General features: G+C 46.2%; 1 protein-coding gene across 1 annotated transcript in view; it reads left to right on the top strand.

Moving 5' to 3' along the window:
- Window positions 1–6,774: 6,774 nt before the first annotated feature.
- The window catches only part of PPP1R21 (protein phosphatase 1 regulatory subunit 21), an 89,019-nt gene continuing 72,699 nt past the window's right edge, over window positions 6,775–23,094 (top strand). The window contains exons 1-5 of the mRNA XM_040430303.1: window positions 6,775–7,065; window positions 13,440–13,508; window positions 13,584–13,730; window positions 14,809–14,907; window positions 18,042–18,206. Of these exons, the coding sequence (XP_040286237.1) occupies window positions 7,009–7,065; window positions 13,440–13,508; window positions 13,584–13,730; window positions 14,809–14,907; window positions 18,042–18,206 (537 nt within the window). The 5' untranslated portion in view covers window positions 6,775–7,008. The remainder of the gene's footprint in view (window positions 7,066–13,439; window positions 13,509–13,583; window positions 13,731–14,808; window positions 14,908–18,041; window positions 18,207–23,094) is intronic.

Below are 23,094 nucleotides of genomic sequence, written 5' to 3'. Positions count from 1 at the left end.
CAGATCACCAACATTCAGGTCCGGACCAGGCACACGTCTCTTATCCGCCACACGCTTACATCTCTCACTCATGCTCTTTAGATTATCCTGAATCTTTTGCCAAATAGATGACAAAGACGAGGAGAATCTGTCCTCATCAGGTAAACCAGAAGACCCCTCTCCCGAGAAAGTCCCAAACTGCGGATGAAACCCATATGCACCAAAAAATGGTGACTTATCAGAGGACTCCTGACGACGGTTATTTAAAGCAAACTCAGCAAGGGACAAAAACGAACACCAATCCTCCTGATTCTCCACCACAAAACAGTGCAGATATGTCTCCAGATTCTGATTGACGCGCTCCATCTGGCCATTCGACTGCGGGTGGAAAGCAGAAGAGAATGACAACCGAACCCCCAAGCGAGAACAGAAAGCCTTCCAGAATCTGGAAACAAACTGTGTGCCCCTATCAGAGACTATGTCTGAAGGGATACCATGCAATTTGACAATGTGGTCAATAAATGCCTGCGCCAGCGTCTTAGCATTGGGCAAACCAGGAAAAGGGATGAAATGCACCATTTTGCTAAAACGGTCCACCACCATCAGAATCACAGTCTTCCCCGAGGAACGAGGCAGGTCCGTTATGAAGTCCATGGACAGATGTGTCCAAGGACGGGAAGGAATGGGTAAGGGAAGGAGAGGACCTGATGGCCGTGAATGAGGGACTTTGGCACGAGCGCAAGTCTCGCAGGCTGCCACAAAACCCTCAACCGACTTACGAAGCGCAGGCCACCAGAATCTCCGAGCGATGAGATCCAGTGTGGCTCTTGCCCCCGGGTGCCCAGCAAGGACCGTATCGTGGTGTTCCTTAAAAATTTTGTGTCTTAAAGTGAGAGGCACAAACAACCTCCCAGGAGGACAAAGATCAGGAGCCTCCGACTGGGCTGCCTGCACCTCTGCCTCCAATTCAGGAAAAAGAGCAGAGACCACCACACCTTCAGCCAAAATGGGACCCGGGTCTTCAAAATTACCACCTCCCGGAAAACAACGTGACAGGGCATCTGCCTTCACATTCTTAACCCCAGGGCGGAACGTGACAACAAAATTAAACCTTGAAAAGAACAAAGACCATCTGGCCTGTCTCGGGTTTAGACGCTTGGCTGACTCCAAGTAGGCCAGATTCTTATGGTCAGTAAACACGGTAATAGGGTGTACGGCTCCCTCTAGCCAATGGCGCCATTCCTCAAAAGCTAACTTGATGGCCAACAATTCCCTATCTCCCACATAGTAATTTCTCTCTGCGGAGGAGAGTTTCTTCGAGAAAAAGGCACACGGTCGCCATTTGGCAGGAGAGGAACCCTGAGACAAGACCGCACCCACACCCACCTCAGAAGCATCAACCTCAACTATGAAGGGTAAAGAAATATCAGGTTGTACCAGGATGGGAGCGGAAGCGAAACTCTCCTTGATATTAGAAAAGGCCTTACGCGCCTCTACCGACCAGGAAGAAAAATCTACCCCCTTTCTGGTCATATCAGTGAGTGGTTTAACAACAGAGGAATAATTCAAAATAAATTTCCTGTAATAATTGGCAAAGCCCAAAAAACGCATCAGCGCCTTCTGATTCTCAGGAAGCTCCCACTCAAGCACAGCGCGGACCTTCTCGGGGTCCATGCGAAAACCAGAAGCGGAGAGAAGAAACCCCAGAAATTGAATTTCTGGAACCGCAAACACACATTTTTCCAGTTTCGCGTATAATTTATTCTCCCGCAGGATGAGCAAGACCTGACGTAAGTGTTCCTTATGAGTCTTGAAATCAGGAGAAAAAATCAAAATGTCATCCAAATACACTAATACAAATTTTCCCATTAAATGATAAAAAATGCTGTTCACGAAATGCTGAAAAACGGCTGGGGCATTCATCAAACCAAAAGGCATAACCAAATTCTCAAAATGGCCCTCAGGGGTATTGAAAGCCGTCTTCCATTCGTCTCCTTCTCTGACCCTGACCAGGTTGTATGCCCCTCTTAGGTCTAATTTGGAAAAGACTTTAGCCCCAACAACCTGGTTAAACAGGTCCGGAATCAGAGGAAGCGGATAAGGGTCACGAATAGTGATACTGTTCAGCTCCCTGAAATCCAGACAAGGTCTTAAAGAACCATCTTTTTCTTAACAAAGAAAAAACCAGCGGCAACAGGTGACTTCGAGGGTCGTATGTGTCCTTTTCTCAGACTCTCAGAGATATAAGCACGCATAGCGACCCTCTCAGGTTGGGAAAGATTGTATAAACGAGATTTAGGCAGCTTGGCGCCTGGGATGAGATTAATAGGGCAATCGTACTCCCTGTGCGGAGGCAAATCCTGAACTCCACTCTCAGAGAAGACATCCGGAGAGGAAAGGTGGTACAGTCTTAGTAGAAACCTCAGAAACAGATGTCATGAGGCAATTCTCTCTGCAAAAGTCATTCCAACCATTTATTTGCCTCGCTTGCCAATCAATGGTGGGGTTATGTTTAGTGAGCCAGGGTAGCCCCAACACTAGAGGAGTAGGCAAACCGCTAAGGACAAAACATGACACATCCTCAACATGAGCATCACTCACAATTAAACGGATATTGTGAACTATGCCCTTTAATGATTTCTGAGAAAGTGGAGCGGAATCAATAGCAAAAACAGGAATATCCTTTCCCAAAGTGCATACCTGGAAACCATGAGTTATTGCAAATTGATTATCAATGAGATTGACAGCTGCTCCACTATCCACAAAAATCTCACAAAAAATGCTCTTGCTCTCTAGCGCCACCCTAGCAGGCAGGACAAAACGGGAACTACAAGCAAACGGAAAACCTTCAATTTCCGCCTCAACCCTGCCAATAGTAACAGACGGAACATTTTTAAAAGATTTTTTCCTTTTTGTTTCTTTATTACTCTCAGAAAACTGCCTGAATCTCCTAGAGGGACACACATTTGCCAAATGATTTATACCTCCACAACAAAAACAAACCCTCCCATGCGGGCTGAATCTTCTATTGTCTGAGGCAATCAACCCCAGCTGCATGGGTTCCTGCTCAGAAGGGGCTGACAGCGACTGAGACCCCTGCGCACAGAATGAGACCGCTGCACTGTCCTGGGACTGAGCATGACAGGAAGGAGAGATCTCTCCTCTCTCTCTAAGACGCCTGTCAATACGAACGGCCTGAGACATAGCAGAATCCAAGGAGGTAGGTCTCTCATGAAAGGCAAATGCATCTTTCAATCCTTCTGAAAGACCATGGCAAAATTGACTTCGGAGTGCAGCATCATTCCAACCAGTATCAGCTGCCCATCTCCGAAATTCTGAGCAGTATATCTCTGCGGATTGTTTACCCTGGCATAACAGACGTAGTCTAGACTCAGCCAGAGCCATACGATCCGGATCATCATATATCTGACCCAGGGCTAAAAAGAATTCATCCACTGAACGGAGGGGCCGTGCCCCCTCCGGCAGCGAAAAGGCCCAGGACTGAGCGTTACCCCTGAGCAGCGATATAATGATCCCCACCCTCCGTTCCTCATCACCAGAGGAATGGGGAAGAAGGCGAAAATGGAGTTTGCAAGCCTCTCTAAAACGCACAAAATTCTCACTACCCCCGGAGAACATATCCGGGAGCGAGATCTTAGGCTCAGAACAAACTCCATGAACGCAAGCTGAACCGGTCACTTGAAACTGAGAAAAAGTCTTACGGAGATCAGCTACCTCCAATGAAAGACCCTGGAAGCGTTCAGCCAAAAGTGAAACCGGATCCATGCTTGAGACGGTTTTGGTGGCTTATAATGTCACGGATGGTGTACAGGGAAACAAGACAATACAATATAATCTATGACTCACTGGATCCACAACTAAGGAACAAAAGGGAGACCCCTGCATGAGACCTTGCCACTCTCCCTGACTGCTCAGCCTATGCGAACACCCCAAATGTGGATGGGCGCATATCCACGTACCTCGACTATCTAACACCTGAAGACCCTACAATAGTGAGGGGACACGACCACCGGCCCCCTACACAGACACGGAGGGAGCCAGGGTCACCTGGATCCAGCAAACAGAAAATCACAAATACATAAACAGTACTTATCTCGCAGACGACTGGGAACTAGGAACAGCATGCACACACACTCCAGGAAGTTGTATAAGCCGCAACCTAATGCATCATGGGGAGGAACTTAAAGGGAAGCAATCAGTCCAACTGCATGACAGCTGAGATAGGCTAACAAGATGAGGAACTGAAATCAAAACAAAGAAACTCAAGGAGGAGGTTCTGGACGGCTCCTGTCAGAGCTTCTCAGCTGTCTGGTTGTGACAAGTTCAGGATGGAAATGAGGCGTCAATCCGGTGGAACAGGCTGGGGGTATGCGAGGGGGTCAATGCAGGTGAAGGAGCTCTGTGCCCTATTGAGCTCTAATGGAGGGGAAGGGGTCTATTAAAGTCCTACCTATCTATACAGCGCAACCCGCCCCGAAAGGGGCGACCCCGTCTGGATACCTGTCCCTGCTTGGGCCCGACTGCCAAACGTCAAGGCGATCTCTGTAAGACGGGAACCTAACACTAAATTCTACCTGTTATGTGCCATGAGGGCTACCATACAAATTGCGTGCTACCCTAGTGTGCCCTCAAATATAACAAGGCGCCCAAAAACCATTCTAGCCAAATTTGCCCTCCAAAAACCATATGGCGTTCCTTTCCTTCTGCTCCCTGCCATGTGCCCATACAGCTGTTTACGACCACATGTGGGGTGTTTCTGTAAACTGTAGAATCAGGGTAATAAATAAAAAGGTTTCTTTGGCTGTTAAACCTTTCTGCCTTATAGGAAAAAAAAAAAAAGATTAAAATGTAAAATCTGCCAAAAAAAGTGTCATTTTGAAATTTCGCCTCCATTTTCCTTTAAATCTTGTGAAACATATAAAGCGTTAACCACGTTTGGAAAATCAGTTTTGAATAACTTGAGGGGTGTCGTTTTTAAAATGAGGTCACTTATGGGTGGTTTTTACTATGTAAGCCTCACAAAGTGACTTCAAAAATCAATTGGTCCTTAAAAAATAGTGGATTTTGGAAATTTCCTTAAAAATTTGCTTCTAAAAATCTAAGCCTTCTAATGTCCTAAAAAATAAAATGACATTCAGAAAATGATGCCAACATAAAGTAGTCATACGGGAAATGTGAATTCATTATTTTATGAGGTATCGCTATCTATCTTAAAAGCAGAGAAATTAAAATTAAAAAAATAGTGAATTTTTCCAAATTTTCAGTAAATTTTGGATTTATAAATCCGATAAATAAAGGTAAAACATATTGACTCAAATTTAGAAGAAGAGATGCTTTGAAAAAGATTTTTCAGCTGCACAGTGTCCAGGAAACACGGATGACACACTGACTACACACGGATCCATCACGGACATCTCCACCTTTTCACGGATTTGATCACGGAGTTGTGAATGAGGCTTAAAGGGGATATCCCACTTCGCCTTTTTATACTTACCTGCTGCCACCGCGCCGTTCACTTCCTGGATTCTGGCTGGGGGCGGGCTTCATCTTGATTGAAGTCTTCTCCCGGCCGGGCGCTGGACTGAACGCGCACGCCGCCGCGCATGCGCCATGGTGACTTATTTCTGGCCAGTATAGTACAGAGCTGGCGTGAGCGTTCGCAGCTCTGTACTATTCTGGCCGGGAAGAAGTCACTGTCGCGCATGCGCGGCAGCGTGCGCGTTCAGGACAGCGAGCCGCCCGGCCGTGAGAAAAGAAGGAGTCTTCTGCGCAAACGCGGCCATCGGGATTCTGGAGAAGAGCGGTGGCCGTAACCAGGGGAGACCGAGTCACAACAATAAGGTAAGTGGGGATGAATTTTATCCTAAACGGTGGGAATTTGTTAATCAAGTATATTTACAAAAATGATATATGCCATCAACTTCAGATAGGTGAGGGTCCCAGCTCTGGGATCCGGTCCTATCTCCAGAAGGGGGTGCCCAAAGTGAAGGAACGCTCATCGTGCATACTTGGCTATTCCAAAAATAGCTGAGCGAGTGCACTGGACTATTTTCAGGAGTCCCATAGAGGTGAACGGCGGGCACTTGCCCTCTCCTTCACTCCGGGCGGGACCCTCACCTATCTGACATTGATGACTTATCCCAGTGATATACCGCCAATGTTTGAGATGGGCTTTTGTTGAGGTTACGGTTTTGCAGGTGAAATCCTAAATAAAATGTGCTCCGCCCGTAAAACTGCAATGCACAGAAAGCCGCAGCAAAAACACATGACGTTTTTTCCAACGCATTTTTAACCGCAACGTCAGAATACACCTTTATCAGGGTTCTGGCAGGCCATACACCTGTTTGTCCATTACCAGGTCATATTTTATACCTGTGCAGTAAACAATGAAGGTTTCAATTGCATGACAGCAAGTGGTGTTCTTGAAAAATGAGGAATTAATGCAGAAAGTATAGTGTAATATTTTTATTATACAACAAAAAATTAACTTTATTCCCTGAACATACCCCAAAAAAGGTCCATTTACATAAAAAACCTCCACATTTAAGCAAAATTTCCCTAAAACATTACATTTTCTGTGACGAAGCAGAAAGCAGCTGAATGAAGCTGCACAGAGCGCCACTCTGTAACCGGACACCGCCCCGCCACCAATCACAAATCTTTTTACATATGCCGCCGGTCAGGCCACAGATGAAAGCTGGTCTGTCATTGGTGGACCACGCCGAGCTAATCGATTGGCTGCCAGTGACGGCTGTGGGCGGTGCCCACCGGGCATCAGGGAAGTGTTTTGCTATGTGACTTCCGGTACACACGGTATCCATCTATTCCACAGCGCCACCCACCGACCTGTACCGGCTCAGCGGTGAGGTATGGTCAGTACTGGAGCCCGGACCTCCAAGATACCGTATCGAGGAACCGCAGCCTCAGGTGTCGCGCTGTCTGTTGGGCAGGGGGCTTCATCCCACTGACACGCCTCCTTCCTTCATCCATCCATTCAATACACAGAGAATGGCCACTGGGGAGATACAGGGCAAGTACCAGAAGCTGGCACAGGAGTACTCCAAGGTGAGGAGGGCGCAGTGCCACCACCTGTACACTGCCAGGACCATTGGAACCGGTGTAATGCACCAGCAGGGGTTAATAGTCTGTGTGTTAGGTGGTAGCTTCTGCTGTGTGCTGCCCCCTGCTGCTGACAGGTTGCACGGTGTGATCTTTGCTGGACTGCTCTATGTTCCTGGTGGTTCAGTGATGGTGCCATGGACTGCTCTATGTTCCTGGTGGTGCCATGGACTGCACTATGTTCCTGGTGGTTCAGTGGTGGTGCCATGGACTGCACTATGTTCCTGGTGGTTCAGTGGTGGTGCCATGGACTGCACTATGTTCCTGGTGGTTCAGTGGTGGTGCCATGGACTGCACTATGTTCCTGGTGGTTCAGTGGTGGTGCCATGGACTGCACTATGTTCCTGGTGGTTCAGTGATGGTGCCATGGACTGCACTATGTTCCTGGTGGTTCAGTGATGGTACCATGGACTGCACTATGTTCTTGGTGGTTCAGTGATGGTACCATGGACTGCACTATGTTCCTGGTGGTTCAGTGATGGTACCATGGACTGCACTATGTTCTTGGTGGTTCAGTGATGGTACCATGGACTGCACTATGTTCCTGGTGGTTCAGTGGTGGTGCCATGTACTGCACTATGTTCCTGGTGGTTCAGTGGTGGTGCCATGTACTGCACTATGTTCCTGGTGGTTCAGTGGTGGTGCCATGTACTGCACTATGTTCCTGGTGGTTCAGTGATGGCACCATGGACTGCACTATGTTCCTAGTGGTTCAGTGATGGTGCCATGTACTGCACTATGTTCCTGGTGGTTCAGTGATGGTGCCATGTACTGCACTATGTTCCTGGTGGTTCAGTGGTGGTACCATGGACTGCACTATGTTCTTGGTGGTTCAGTGATGGTACCATGGACTGCACTATGTTCCTGGTGGTTCAGTGATGGTACCATGGACTGCACTATGTTCTTGGTGGTTCAGTGATGGTACCATGGACTGCACTATGTTCCTGGTGGTTCAGTGGTGGTGCCATGTACTGCACTATGTTCCTGGTGGTTCAGTGGTGGTGCCATGTACTGCACTATGTTCCTGGTGGTTCAGTGGTGGTGCCATGTACTGCACTATGTTCCTGGTGGTTCAGTGATGGCACCATGGACTGCACTATGTTCCTAGTGGTTCAGTGATGGTGCCATGTACTGCACTATGTTCCTGGTGGTTCAGTGATGGTGCCATGTACTGCACTATGTTCCTGGTGGTTCAGTGGTGGTACCATGGACTGCACTATGTTCCTGGTGGTTCAGTGATGGTACCACGGACAGCTCTATGTTCCTGGTGGTTCAGTGATGGCACCGTGGCCTGCACTATGTTCCTGGGGGGTTCAGTGATGGCAGCATGGACTTCACTATGTTCTTAGTGCTTCAGTGATTGCACCATGGACTGCTCTATGTTCCTGGTGGTTCAGTGGTGGTGCCATGGACTGCTCTATGTTCCTGGTGGTTCAGTGGTGGTGCCATGGACTGCACTATGTTCCTGGTGGTTCAGTGGTGGTGCCATGGACTGCACTATGTTCCTGGTGGTTCAGTGGTGGTGCCATGGACTGCACTATGTTCCTGGTGGTTCAGTGATGGTACCATGGACTGCACTATGTTCCTGGTGGTTCAGTGGTGGTGCCATGGACTGCACTATGTTCCTGGTGGTTCAGTGGTGGTGCCATGGACTGCACTATGTTCCTGGTGGTTCAGTGATGGGGCCGTGGCCTGCACTATGTTCCTGGTGGTTCAGTGATGGCGCCGTGGCCTGCACTATGTACTTTATGGGGCTGTGTGCACTATGTCACTGCTGACTGCACAGTTGCATGTGTCATTTTGCAGCCTGCTGCCATCACTCATCCAGCAAGGATGGTATGAAAATGGCCAGCACTCTACTCTCCAAAGCTAAGGGGTTACTAGCTGGCACCCTTGTACCTGGAAGGGATGTGTGCTTTCTGGTGCTCTCTATATAAAGGGGTCACCCATAATTCTGAATCTGCATGATGTAATTTCTCATAGGTAGATAAATATGCTTCAGAGAGGACCTGTCACCTCCTGACACGTCTGGTTTTGCAAATACTTGATTACCCAATAATGAATGATTCTGGAACATCTTTCTTATAACTGTTGTCACTCTGTTATTCCTTCTAGAAATGTATGAATAAATTGGCAGCTGTGTGTTAGCAGTTTGGGCTATGTCCCTGCACAGTCTGACATTGTGTAATTGGTGCTTACTTTATCAGATAATGTAAGGACACACCCCTTTCATAAGAGAATGGTAACACCCACTTCTTAATTTATTCATACACTACCAGGAGGAATAGCAGAGGCACGGCACAGTGCAGAGTTCTAAGCAAAGATGCTCCAGAGTTTTTATTTTTTTGGGAATACAAATATTTACCAAAACATTACCATAAATATTTGTATTTATGTGAAATAACAATTGGGGGGCCTCTTTTCTAAGGCTACTTTCACACTAGCGTTATTCTTTTCCGGCACTGAGTTCCGTCACAGGGGCTCAATACCGGAAAATAACTGATCAGGCATATCCCCATGCATTCTGAATGGAGAGCAATCTGTTCAGGATGTCTTCAGTTCAGTCTTTTTGCCTTTTCAGGACGGAGATAAAAACCGCAGCATGCTGCGGTTTTATCTCCGTCCAAAATTCCGGAACACTTGCCTGAATGCCCGGATCCGCCATTTTTTTCCATAGGAATGTATTAGTGCCGGATCCGGCATTCAAAATACCACAATGCCGGATCCGTGAAAAAAATAAATGCCGGATCCGTTTTTCCGGATGACACCAGAAAGACCGATCCGGCTCACTCTGCCGCAAGTGTGAAAGTAGCCTAAGATTGCCGCACTGTACCCTGCCTCTATTATTCCTCATGGAATTGTATGATCTTTCCCTTGTACTGTTAGCAATGTGGACAGTTGGACAGTGTCAGGACACAGCCCCTCCGGTAACACCCAGTTGTCTGTTGATTCAGAAATGTCTAGGAGGAATAACAGAAGAATAACAGAGGAATGACGTGACTTAGGGATGTAAGAAAAGATGCTCCAGAATTGGTATATTATGGGGAATACAAGTATTTAATGAAGCAGACGTGTAATAGGAAAGCTCGGCCTGTAGTAAACTTAAAGGAGTTGTGTCACTTCAGTAAATAGCATTTATTATGTGGAGAAAGTTAATACAAGGCACTTACTAATGTATTGTGATTGTCCATATTGCTTCCTTTGCTGGGTGGATTCATTTTTCCATCACATTATACACTGCTCGTTTCCATGGTTACGACCACCCTGCAATCCATCGGGGTGGTCGTGCTTGCACACTGTAGAAAAAAAGCTCCTGTCTTTCTGGTGGCTGGGAATGTAGGCGTGCTCATAGGCTGGTGTTTTTTTCCTATAGTGTGCAAGCACGACCACTGCTGATGGATTGCAGGGTGGTCGTAACCATGGAAATGAGCAGTATATAATGAGATGGAAAAATGAATCCAGCCAGCAAAGGAGACAATATGGACAATCACAATACATTAGTTAAGTGCCTTGTATTCACTTTCTCCACATGATAAATGCCACTTACCGAAGTGAGACAACCCCTTTAAGGCAGGCACCTCCATTGAGAACTGTGGCGGCAGCCAAGAAGAACGAGGCACTTTGGTTAGTCAGTGAATCTGAGTTTTGTTAATTGTTAACCATAGAATGTCCACTGAACGTTTTGTGACTAAATATAAAACCTTTGGTTAATTTCAAGCTGCTGTTATCCCATCAGGTCAGCTCCAGGCGATGTGCCCGATCAAGGTTTATGGCGGGCTCTGCTGGGTAACAAGCTATTGGCACGTGGCAGCCATGGGTTATATTCATGTTTAGGAAGGCTCGCTGCCATGGCTGCTGTCTCCCCTTTCTTAGGCCAGACACACACGGGGGAGTCCTGGAATCTGCTGAATTAGGGCTCATGCACACAAACGTATGTTTTTTCCGAATCCGATCTGCATTTTGTGCGGGTCGGATGCAGACTCGTTCAATTCAACGGGGTCATGTGCTGTCCGCATCTGTTTGTCTGTTCCATTACATCCGTAAAAAAAATAAAGCATGTCTTATTCTTATCAGTCTTATGGACCAGGATAGGACAGTTCTATTAAGGGCTGGACCTTCTGTTGGGCAAAATGCAGAACACACACGGCCGGTATCCATGTGAAATTTTCAGATCTGCGAAACGGGCTTGTGCATGAGCCCTAACACTGACATAATGCTGTCAGTGTAAGGCTGCATGCACACGACTGTATGTGTTTTGCGGTCCGCAAAAAAAACCCGGATGACATCCATATGTGGATACATTGTAACAATGCCTAAAACGGACAAGAATAGGTCATGTTCTATTTTTTATTTTTTTTGCGGGGCTACAGAACGGACATACTGATGCGGACAGCACACGGAAATGAATGGGTCCGCATCCTATCTGCAAAAAAAACGGAACTGACACGGAAACAAAATACGTTTGTGTGCATGAGACCTAATTCAGTAGACTCAAGGACTCTCAGGGTCACACAAGAGGCCAGAACGGGACCTGTCACTGACGCACGCTGTGAGTTAGGCCTCATGCACACGACCATTGTGTGTATTGCGGTCCGCAAATTGCGGAACGGCCTGACAGCCATTAATATAACTGCCTATTCTTGTCCGCAAAACGGACAAGAATAGGACAGGTTATATTTTTTTTGCAGACCTCGGAACGGAGCAACGGATGCGGACAGCACACGGAGTGCTGTCCGCATCTTTTGCGGCCCCATTGGAGTGAATGGGTCCGCATCCAAGCCGCAAATACTGCGGCTCGGATGCGAACCAAAACAACGGTCGTGTGCATGAGGCCTTTCTCACATTGGAGTCCATCGTGTGTTTGGCCTTAGACTCCTGAATGGCGCATTTGGGGTGGGGGTCACACCTAGGTTTTAAATGGCGTTTTTGGTACATATTTTACGGTAAAGGTGTTAGATGTTAGCTGACGTCTGCAGGAAATATGAAGCACAGGCCTTTTTTGCTACTAGTGTTTTTAAGTAGGTGGCATTTTTGGGTCTCTGCTGTTTTGACATCCCCTCTATAGGGAGGAAAAAGGTAGAAAAAAATGCAATAAAAGCCTTGTGCGGAATGGAAAGAAAAATATAATTTTTTTTTTTATTTTTATTTATTTTTTCCTTTAGCAATCAACCCCAGAGCACATTGTATGTGAAGGGGCCCTTAAAGCGGTTGTCCAGCAGGGCAATTTTTTTTTTCCCGTAAAGTGATTAGAGCAGTTAAAAAAAAAAAAAGAAAAAAGTCGGAGACTCAATACTCGCCCTGGCTGATTCCCGTCCGAGGCTCACGAGGTCTGCGCTTCCTGGTCTGGGCCCAGGACACAGGATATGACAGACGACTGCTCGGCCAGTGATTGGACGGGTGGGCCTTTCCTGCATGTCGAGACCAGACGAGGAAGGGGAGACTGGTCACTTGCTGCTTAGAGACATGTCACCGCTGAGGCCAGTGAATGGCTGCAGCAGTGCACATGACCATGGATGAAACATTGCACTTTCAGCCCACTGGGGACCGAAAAGAGCCTTGGCGCTGGAAGGGAACACTTTCCCAGCCCCAACTAAAATTGCTTTTGGGGTCGGACAACCCCTTTAAGCAGCAGTAGGGGCAGGATAATGTATCACTCGCTTCCGGTATGGACGCAGCTGAATCTAACTTCTTCTAACTGGAAAACCCCTTTAAAACTAGAAAACGAAGTCTATGCCTGCTATGAGCATTGGAGTGCGACCGTCATTAGATAGCTGTCGTATGATGATGCTGTTCCTGGAAGAGAGCAGCCATGTTTTTCTAACCCTGGAATAGCCCTTTAACTATCTTTATTTAAAGGGCTAGCTCCGTTTTGCTTGCCTAGACCCTTGGGTTGCAGCTTGTTTTTGGGATATCAGGTCCTGTGATGGCAGTCATCCTTGAACTGTTCCAGATTGCAGTGCCCCTATAAGAAAAGTCCCCCCTTCCCCCCACACTGCTCTGTTATTCCACCAGGAACATGCAGCCCTATATGTGCCCGGGGAAAGAGGTCCTCCAGCCACGTGTCCCCCTCTGACTTGCTTTCTAACTACATACAGAATTATTTGCAGACAGGCACCCAAAAAAAGCCGCCCATACGCGTCTACGGAAATGCAGAATGCGATTTAAGTTGAGCAATTGCCACGCTTCTGTCCGTCCTGAGGTGTGTGATGCTCTTGGACCGGACGTTTTACGGTAGAGTCCGGGCCTAAGATGCGTCCGCACCGGAGAGTACACGTGACTCCATCTGAGATATTAAATGCATAATCTTATGTGTTTTTCAGCTCAGGGCGCAGAACCAGGTGTTGAAGAAGGCGGTGGTCGATGAACAGGCGAATTCGGCGGCGTTAAAGGTACTGGTTCACTATTTATTGTACATAGAAGCGGCCGTGTGGTGCTGTAGTAACGCTGCCCGCTTCTTCTACCAGGAGCAGATGAAGATGAAAGAGCAGTCCCTGAGGAAGCAGCAGCAGGAGATGGACAGCCTGACCTTCAGGAACCAGCAGCTGGCCAAGAGGGTGGAACTTCTGCAAGAAGAGCTGTCAGTGATGGAAACCAAAGGCAAGAAGGCCAAGGTGCTGAGATGTTACCTTGTGACCTGTCTTCCCTATAGTAGGAATTACTGTCTGTCCCATCCCTTTCATGTCGCCTGCCGAAATTTAGAAATTCTCCTGTTCGCCATGGGAGCTCTTGAAATCATGCCATACTGGTAGTTTTCCCATGTAAACAGGACCTGTCGGCTCCTCTGAGGTGTTTTAGTAATGTACGGTAATAATGATGTCTTACAACCGTCTTGTGTGCAGTTCTTCTGTTATTCCTTTTGGAAATATATGAATACATTGATTGTTAGAGTTCCCCTTGTCTTTAGGGAGAGTCGTCACACCGTCTGCCACTACCAGCACTGATTGGACAGTGGCAAAATCCGTAGAGAAAAGCCCCATTGACAAGAGGAATGGTGACACTCAGTTCTTATATTTCCAGGAGGAATAACTGAGGATTGCTACAATGCTCAGTGGTAAAAATAGATATACACCACCATTTTTATCCTGTAGGGGGCACAAGCATATACTCGGCATATGGCGTGCTGCCCAGACATGCTCCGCTAAAGGGGTTGTCCCATCTGACACATTGGTGTCATATTTCTAGGATATGCCACCAATGTTGGGTACGGGTCCCACCTCCGAGACCGCACCTGTCTCCAGAACGGGCCTCCAAAAGTAAAGGAGTGAGCACCGTGCACTGTGAGGCTGCGCTTGCACGGTGCGCTCTCCATTTATTTCTATGGTAATTCCAAAAATAGCCGATCAGACAAACTTGCCTATTTTTGGCAGTCCTATAGAAATGAATGGAGAGCGCACCGTGCCAGCGCAGCCTCTGCTCCGCGCACTTCTGTGGGACTGCTGGAGATGGCAGAGGTAGCGCTCAGATATTTTTAGCAGTCCCATGTGAATGAATGGACAGCGGCTGCTCACTTCAAGGGCCCCTTTCTGGAGATAGGAGTGGGTCACCTATCTGACATGTCACCAATGTCTCAGACGAGACAACCCCTTTTGTGTTTACCATTAAAATGAATGTAAGGAAACTTTTTTCCAAAGGGTTTTTTCCACCACCTTCTTTTTTTATTTTTTATTCTTGTGTCGTTTCGTTCTCTAGAAACACGTCGAGTCCTCTCAAATGAGTCAGGAACAAAAAAATGTCTTTGATGAGGACCTTCAGAAGAAGATCGAGGAGAACGAGAGGCTGCACATACAGGTGGGTAAGAATTTCTACAGCTTTTACTTGTGGCTTCCCGCAGGACCCTCTGTGTGTGTGTGTGTGTGTGTGGGTGGGGCGCTGTGAGACGGTCATTAGTGCAGCCTGCCGTGTCCGTAGGGTGCTATGACGGCGCACGGGTGACAGCTGTGTTACACTCTCTCACCTTATTAGCTCCCCCAATATGCGATCTCAGGGTGCAAAGTGGTTGCTAGGGCTGCCTGGTGTGATGGCTCCCAGACCTGTCATATAACGCCCCAAATAGGTATTATATCATTTATTACAGTAACTGACATAATACAATAGACTAGAGTGTGATTGTAGGATTGCATGTTCAAGTACCCAAGTGGGACGTAGTAAGAAAGAAGGTAAAAATGTTTGAAAAAAAATAAAAATAATAATCAATGAAAAAAAAAGAAAACAAAGGATCACATGGTTACACAACATAAAAAATACCAAAATATACATAATTGGTATCGTCTCTAATGACACGTGTTTGGTGAACAGCATAAAAAATGTATAAAAAAAAAAGACAAAAGTTCATTATTCTTCATTCCACATTCCAAAAGATGCAATAAAATACAATCAAAAAGTTGTAACACGGTTTATAAAGCTAAAAAAAGACATCTGTCCATCCTGTCATCCTGCAAGTTTATCCAGAGGAAGCCCAAAAAAACAAAACCCTGTGAGGCAGAAGCAAATTTCCTCACTTTAGGGGGGAAAAAAAAATTCCTTCCTGACTCTATCAACGACCCCTCTAGTGACTATAACCTGTAATACTATTACATCCAGGCAAGTTGTAAAAAAATAAAAATAAACGTCGCTTTGCAAAAACAAGCTTTCTCCCAATGCCATTGATGGAGTGTTGATGCCTTTCTGACTAGGCTTCCCCATTTGAAAGTGTCAGTAATGTTTTTATGAACCTTTTTATTAGTTAATGATAAAAGCAAAACAAAAAAACACTAGTTCGTTTTATGGCTAAAACCTATTAGGGTCCATTCACACGTCCAAAAATGGGTCCGCATCCGTTCCGCAATATCGGGAACGGTTGCAGACCCATTCATTCTCTATGGGGCCGGAAGAGATGCGGAGAGCACACTATGTGCTCTCCGCATCCACATTTCTGGAGCGCGGCCCCGAACTTCCGGGCCGCGGCTCTGCCAAAAAATAGAACATGTCCTATTCTTGTCCGCAATTGTGGACAAGAATACGCAGTTCTATGGGGGGTGCCGGCCGGGTGTATTGCGGATCTGCAATACACTACGGACGTGTGAATGGACCCTTAGAGACTGGTTGACTATTAGCACAGGGAATATAGACCAAATGTGTTACTCTGCGGTTCTATTTATTACTTCTATTTGGCCCTAAATACTAGGGCAGTTGCTCAGGGCGCTGCCGCACATTCAGGCTTTTTCTTGCAGTTTTTGAAGCCAAAATCGGGTGGGATCATAACAACAGGAAAGAAAGTGCTAAGGACAGATAACCGGCTGAACTGGATGGACAGATGTCTTTTTTTCAGCCTTATAAACTACGTTATGTTACTACGTTATGACGGATACTACTTCTCCACTTTTTTTAATCCACTTCTAGTTTTGGCTTCAAAAACTGCATCAAAAAACCTGAACGTGCGGCAGCAGCAGCCTAAGCCCTAATTCAGACAACAGGAGAGTGCTCACCCCGACCCCTGGACTGGCACTGGAACCTATTCCTATGCTATCTATTGCCTCCTACACGCTTGTTTGGTCCTTCCTCCTACTCGTTTCACCAGCACATCAAGCTGACGCATCAGACAACTGGCAGCATGACGACATATTGTTAGTGCCACAGGCAGTGGCCTGTAGGAAGAAGGGCCAAGCACGTAGGGTGCAATAGCAGTTCTTGAATGTATTAGATGACACTGACCTAACGCTGTCAGTATTATTTAATACATTCCAGAACTGTAAGGGTTACACGACATCATAAATCAATATAATGCTGTGTGACTCCGGCAGTGATGGAAGTTCAGGCCGGTGCCTTGCTGCGAGTCTGCAGCGAGACACTTGCTCGTCTGAAAGGGGCCTAAGGGTGCACCCACAGATGGCAGAAGATGCCACCAGAAAATCTGCAGCTGTGGATTATATTTCAGATTTTAAGACACAAAATAGGATGTGGATTTCTATGTGAATTTTGATGCATATTTCTGTGCGGATTACATCCCCCATTGAAATGAATGGAGACGTTCGGCGTCAGCAAAAAACCCTCAAAAAATAATTATTTACGCTGCGGAATTAACCAATGGAGGAATTGAAGCTTTTCAGCGCCATAGGATAACATGTAGACATATTGATGCTGTGGATTTTCTGGCATAGTTTCCTGCCATGTGTGAGGGCACCCATATAGATCTTAACCGTGTAGTGAACCTGGTGTTCTTTTGATCATAAACTTAAAAAGGTTAAGTTTTAGTTGTCGTCCCCCCCCCCCCCCTTGATTTGACTTTTTAAATCTTTAAATGCATTGACACAGTTTTGCATAAAAACCAAAGCCCAAAAAAACATGGTGGAACCTGGACCTTGTTGTAAATTGCACAAAATTTGATGTAATTTGGAGCATATGGTTTTAGAAAAATCCACTGTGCCTGCGGCTTAAGACGCCAAGATCACTGTCTCAAAGTAAGCCAGCTAATAGTCGGTATAGAGTCGGAGAAGAGTGTATATCCCTGCACCACATGTATCATCCAGCCCGATCCCCTGTGATAAATCGGATGCAGGTCCAGGCGGCCGGTCTAAGTGTACACCATCCAGAGGTGTACAGGTAAATCTGCCCCAGTGTGTCCACTACTATTGTACGTAGAATATCAGCGGGTACCTCAGACGTCTCCTCACTGCGACATGTTCCTAAAAACTGCTGGGCCCTAAATGCAAGGTCCAACAGAGATGCCCAACTTCCATGTGCCATGCATAATATTGGTGTGATTTGGCAGATGGGCCTGTGGGACCCCTCAGGTGCCAGGACACTTGTTGTGATGGCTGCCTCCTGCTTGTATGTGGTCACAGACGTGGGCAGCCTTGTACACCCTATAACACTATTGCTTTGGAAGCTTGTCTCAGTTTGTGGCTTTCTTAAGAACATTTTTTGATTACTTTGTGTGGTTTCAGTTCTTTGAGGCCAGCGAGAAGCATCGGGAGATAGAGGACGAGTTGAGGAGTCGGCTACAAGTCCTGGAGACGGGCGCTGCCCAGCACCAAGCTGTGGTGGAAGGTCTGAAGCAGAAATACATGGAGACTATTGAGAAGTTGCAGAGCGACAAGGCAAAGCTGGAGGTAAGCAGATCCGGAGGGGAAGCTCTGTCATTAATCATGACTCTGCTTCCTTCCCTGAGCTCGGGGTCACGGTATTCTGCTGACTGCAGTGTTTCTGGGAGAGGGGAGATGGTAGCAGTGTTCTGGTTACTGTTTGGCCTGGTGCATATTAGTTATTTCATACCTAATTACAGAGAGAGATCTTAAATATTACAAACTTGGGACCCTTGAAGACACTATATATGAAAGCTTCCTTGAAGACACTGTCTCCAATGTGAGAGATGCTTCAGAGAGTGGGCTCAGACAGCCTTTACTAAGTGAAGGCCTATGCTCAAGATAGGCCATCATTAGCTGATTGACAGGATCTTACACCCCTCCAATCAGCTGATTGGGCATAGCTCCATTGAGGGAAGTCAGCGCCGACACTACACAGCTCTGTTACTACAGCATGCTCCCATTGGAGTCATCACTAAGGCTGGACAACCCCTTTAAACCCTCTGTCACCACATGCCTGTTGCTGAAACCTCTATAGATCTGTGCTTGTCGGCATATTCTGCTGATATTTTTCTCATCTCAGTACATGCCATCATGCCGGAGAAGGAAGGCCTTTTTATGTTTTGCAAATTAGCCCCTTGGTATACTAGGGCATTGCTGTTGCACCCAGAGGCTCCCCTCATTTTCCCTGGTGGCTGCATCCCCACTGTTGTGACTGACAGGGCCAGGTAGTGTAGACGTAGTCAAGCCTGGCTCTGAAGCCTTGTGCCTGCGCATTCGCCACATGTTTAGTGTATAGCTGAGGATCGCCGGGCAGATGCTCAGATTCTCCAGCCATTTACTGTGCGTATCGAGATGGGACAAATATCATTAGAATATGCTGACAAGTGCGGATCCACAGAGGCTGATGGTTTTAGTTACAGAGATGTGGTGATAGATTCCCTTTAAGGAATTACTATTTTACAACTTTATTTTATGCTTAGAATCCATTAGCATACTCCTGTATGCTCACACATAATTCTCTGTTTCACTATGAGACAGGCTGCTGTAAGGGCAACATGTAGTGTGACCTAACAGCAGGATTACTAAACAGACAGCCCTGGGGTCCTTTCTAGATCCCAAGGCTGAATGCAGATGGGCCCCGCGGATTCGCATGAGGATACTGAGAAACACATTGACCCAATCAAATGCGTAAGTTGTCTTTGATTGTGCTGCAGTCATGGCCCTAGGTAATCAAATCGTTAAGCAGCCAGGATTGGAGCTTCCTCTAATCCCATTTGTAGTCAGGGGCCTGTGTTATAAACAGGATCTCTTAAGCGATTGGCCAGATAATCGATATCGACCGTTTGTTGGAAGGCTCATTAGTGATTATCTGCCTGTGTAAAGGTGCCACCGATAAACCCGAAACGCTCGTTCATCAGGCAATATAATCGTTTGTGCGATCACCTACAGTTGCAAGAAAAAGTATGTGAACCCTTTGGAATTATATGGATTTCTGCACAAATTGGTCATAAAATGTGATCTGATCTTCATCTAAGTCACAACAATAGACAATCACAGTCTGCTTAAACTAATAACACACAAAGAATTAAATGTTACCATGTTTTTATTGAACACACCATGTAAACATTCACCGTGCAGGTGGAAAAAGTATGTGAACCCCTAGACTAATGACATTTCAAAGAGCTAATTGGAGTGAGGTGTCAGCCAACTGGAGTCCAATCAATGAGATGAGATTGGAGGTGTTGGTTACAGCTGCCCTGCCCTATAAAAAACACGCACCAGTTCTGGGTTTGCTTTTCACAAGAAGCATTGCCTGATGTGAATGATGCCTCGCACAAAATAGCTGTTGACTTGCATAAAGCTGGAAAGGGTTTTAAAAGTATCTCCAAAAGCCTTGCTGTTCATCAGTCCACGGTAAGACAAATTGACTATAAATGGAGAAAGTTCAGCACTGCTGCTACTCTCCCTAGGAGTGGCCGTCCTGTAAAGCTGACTGCAAGAGCACAGCGCAGACTGCTCAATGAGGTGAAGAAGAATCCTAGAGTGTCAGCTAAAGACTTACAAAAGTCTCTGGCATATGCCAACATCCCTGTTAGCGAATCTACGATACGTAAAACACTAAACAAGAATGAATTTCATGGGGGGATACCACAGAGGAAGCCACTGCTGTCCAAAAAAACCCATTTCTGCACGTTTACAGTTTGCACAAGAGCACCTGGATGTTCCACAGCAGTACTGGCAAAATATTCTGTGGACAGATGAAACCAAAGTTTAGTTGTTTGGCAGAAACACACAACACTATGTGTGGAGAAAAAGAGGCACAGCACACTAACATCAAAACCTCATCCCAACTGTGAAGTATGGTGGTGGGGGCATCATGGTTTGGGGCTGCTTTGCTGCGTCAGGGCCTTGACGGATTGCTATCATGGAAGGAAAAATGAATTCCCAAGTTTATCAAGACATTTTGCAGGAGAACTTAAGGCCATCTGCCCATCAGCTGAAGCTCAACAGAAGATGGGTGTTGCAACAGGACAACGACCCAAAGCATAGAAGTAAATCAACAACAGAATGGCTTAAACAGAAGAAAATACGCCTTCTGGAGTGGCCCAGTCAGAGTCCTGACCTCAACCCGATTGAGATGCTGTAGCATGACCTCAAGAAAGCGATTCACACCAGACATCCCAAGAATATTGGAGGAATAGTCAAGAATTACTCCTGACCGTTGTGCACGTCTGATCTGCAACTACAGGAAACGTTTGGTTGAAGTTATTGCTGCCAAAGGAGGTTCAACCAGTTATTAAATCCAAGGGTTCACATACTTTTTCCACCTGCACTGTGAATGTTTACATGGTGTGTTCAATAAAAACATGGTAACATTTAATTCTTTGTGTGTTAAACGATTATATTGCCTGATGAACGAGCGTTTCGGGTTTATCGGGTAATCGGTGACACCTTTACACAGACAGATAATCACTAATGAGCCTTCCTACAAACGGTCGATAGCGATAATCATTGTTTGCCCACTACAGATTGTGCCGTCGAAACACGCTCTGCTGCCGGTAAACAATTATTCTATATGATTACGAGCAATGGCATTGGTGATCGCTCCTCCCCATACGGTGGAGGAGATTGCGGCATATAAATGCAGAGGTCTCCTCCACTGACGAGCAGGATATTGTTGGGAAGGAACACTTTCTTCCCAACAATCGTCTGCTAAATCTAGCATTGTAAAGTGTTTTTTAGTAACAGCTCGTTCTTACAGCAGGAGCTCCGAGAAAAGCACTCGCTGCTCTCTTCCACCATTACGCCAAAAGATTTCCATTTCATTATTTGTTTTTGAAAATAATCATGAAATCCTGCAGGTTTCACACTAGCCACTGAGCCTCACAATATGCTGACACGACCTATTCTGTACAGATCATTTTCAGCAGTCATCTCATTATCATAACAGGGAGGGTTATACTAAGAGGTAACATCTATATTTAGATAATACAAGATCCACCATTCACAGTAGGTTATGTTTACAGCTTTTATACTTCCACCTCCCTGCACAATGACCTCTGCATAGGTTTTAAAACAACCCACAACACAGAAATCAATGAATTCCCTCAAGTCTACAGGTTCCTATGGTTCATAGGGCTGCTGTAAAGTTTATCTCTGAATGCTGTCAACAGCAGCTCAGGCAGGATGGTCGCTTCCATAATCAGGTACAGAAAACAAATACTACTACAATCGGAAACTAAAAAACAGATAAAAAAAGTGTTTCAGTATGTGACTTTAATTACTAAAAGAAAATTTAGGGGCTAACATTTCCTTTAGGCCTCTTTCACACGGGCGTTACGGATTGGGGCCGGATAGGATGCGGGTGCGTGGCGGGGAAATCATGCGAGTGAGCACACAATTTCAGTCAGTTTTGACTGCGATTGTGTTGCGTGGTTCAGTTTTTTCCGCGCAAGTGCAATGCGTTTTGCACGCGCGTGAGAAAAAACTGAATGTGGTACCCAGACCCGAACTTCTTCAATGAAGTTCGGGTTTGGGTTCGGTGTTGTGTAGATTGTATTATTTTCCCTTATAACGTGGTTATAAGGGAAAATAATAGCATTCTTAATACAGAATGCTAAGTAAAATAGGGATGGAGGGGTTAAAAAAAAAATACTCTCCTTAATCCACTTGTTCGCGCAGCCCGGCTTCTCTTCTTTCTTCAGGACCTGGGTAAAGGACCTGTGGTGACGTCACGGCGCTCATCACATGGTCCATCACCATGGTGTTGGACCATGTGATGAGCGCAGTGACGTCACCGCAGGTCCTTTTCCTCACAGCTGAAGGCAGAAGAGATGACGGGCTGCGCGAACAAGTGGATGAGGTGAGTTAAATTATTATATATATTTTTTTTTTTTAACCCCTCCAGCCCTATTTTACTAAGCATTCTGTATTAAGAATGCTATTATTTTCCCTTATAACATGGTTATAAGGGAAAATAATATAATGATCGGGTCCCCATCCCGATCGTCTCCTAGCAACCATGCGTGAAAATCGCACCGTATCCGCGCTTGCTTGCGGATGCTTGCGATTTTCACGCAGCCCCATTCACTTCTATGGAGCCTGCGTTGCGCGAAAAACGCACAAAATAGAGCTTGCTGCGATTTTTCACGCAACGCACAAGTGATGGGTGAAAATCACCGCTCATGTGCACAGCCCCATAGAAATGAATGGGTCCGGATTCGGATTCAGTGCGGGTGCAATGCGTTCACCTCACGCATTGCACCCGCGCGGAATTCTCGCCCGTGTGAAAGGCCTTAGTATGAAACATTTTAAATGGCACAATAGTGGCTGAAATTTTTAAGGCAGTTTTTTAGTTAGGCTTGGTCATAAAAAAACATTTTTATATACAATTTGCAGATTCTGAAAGCGT

Source organism: Bufo bufo, chromosome 4 (genome assembly GCF_905171765.1).
Source record: "Bufo bufo chromosome 4, aBufBuf1.1, whole genome shotgun sequence".
NCBI lineage: Eukaryota > Metazoa > Chordata > Amphibia > Anura > Bufonidae > Bufo > Bufo bufo.
The sequence above is the reverse complement of the archived record's forward strand: the minus strand, read 5'-3'. Positions and strand labels throughout refer to the sequence as shown.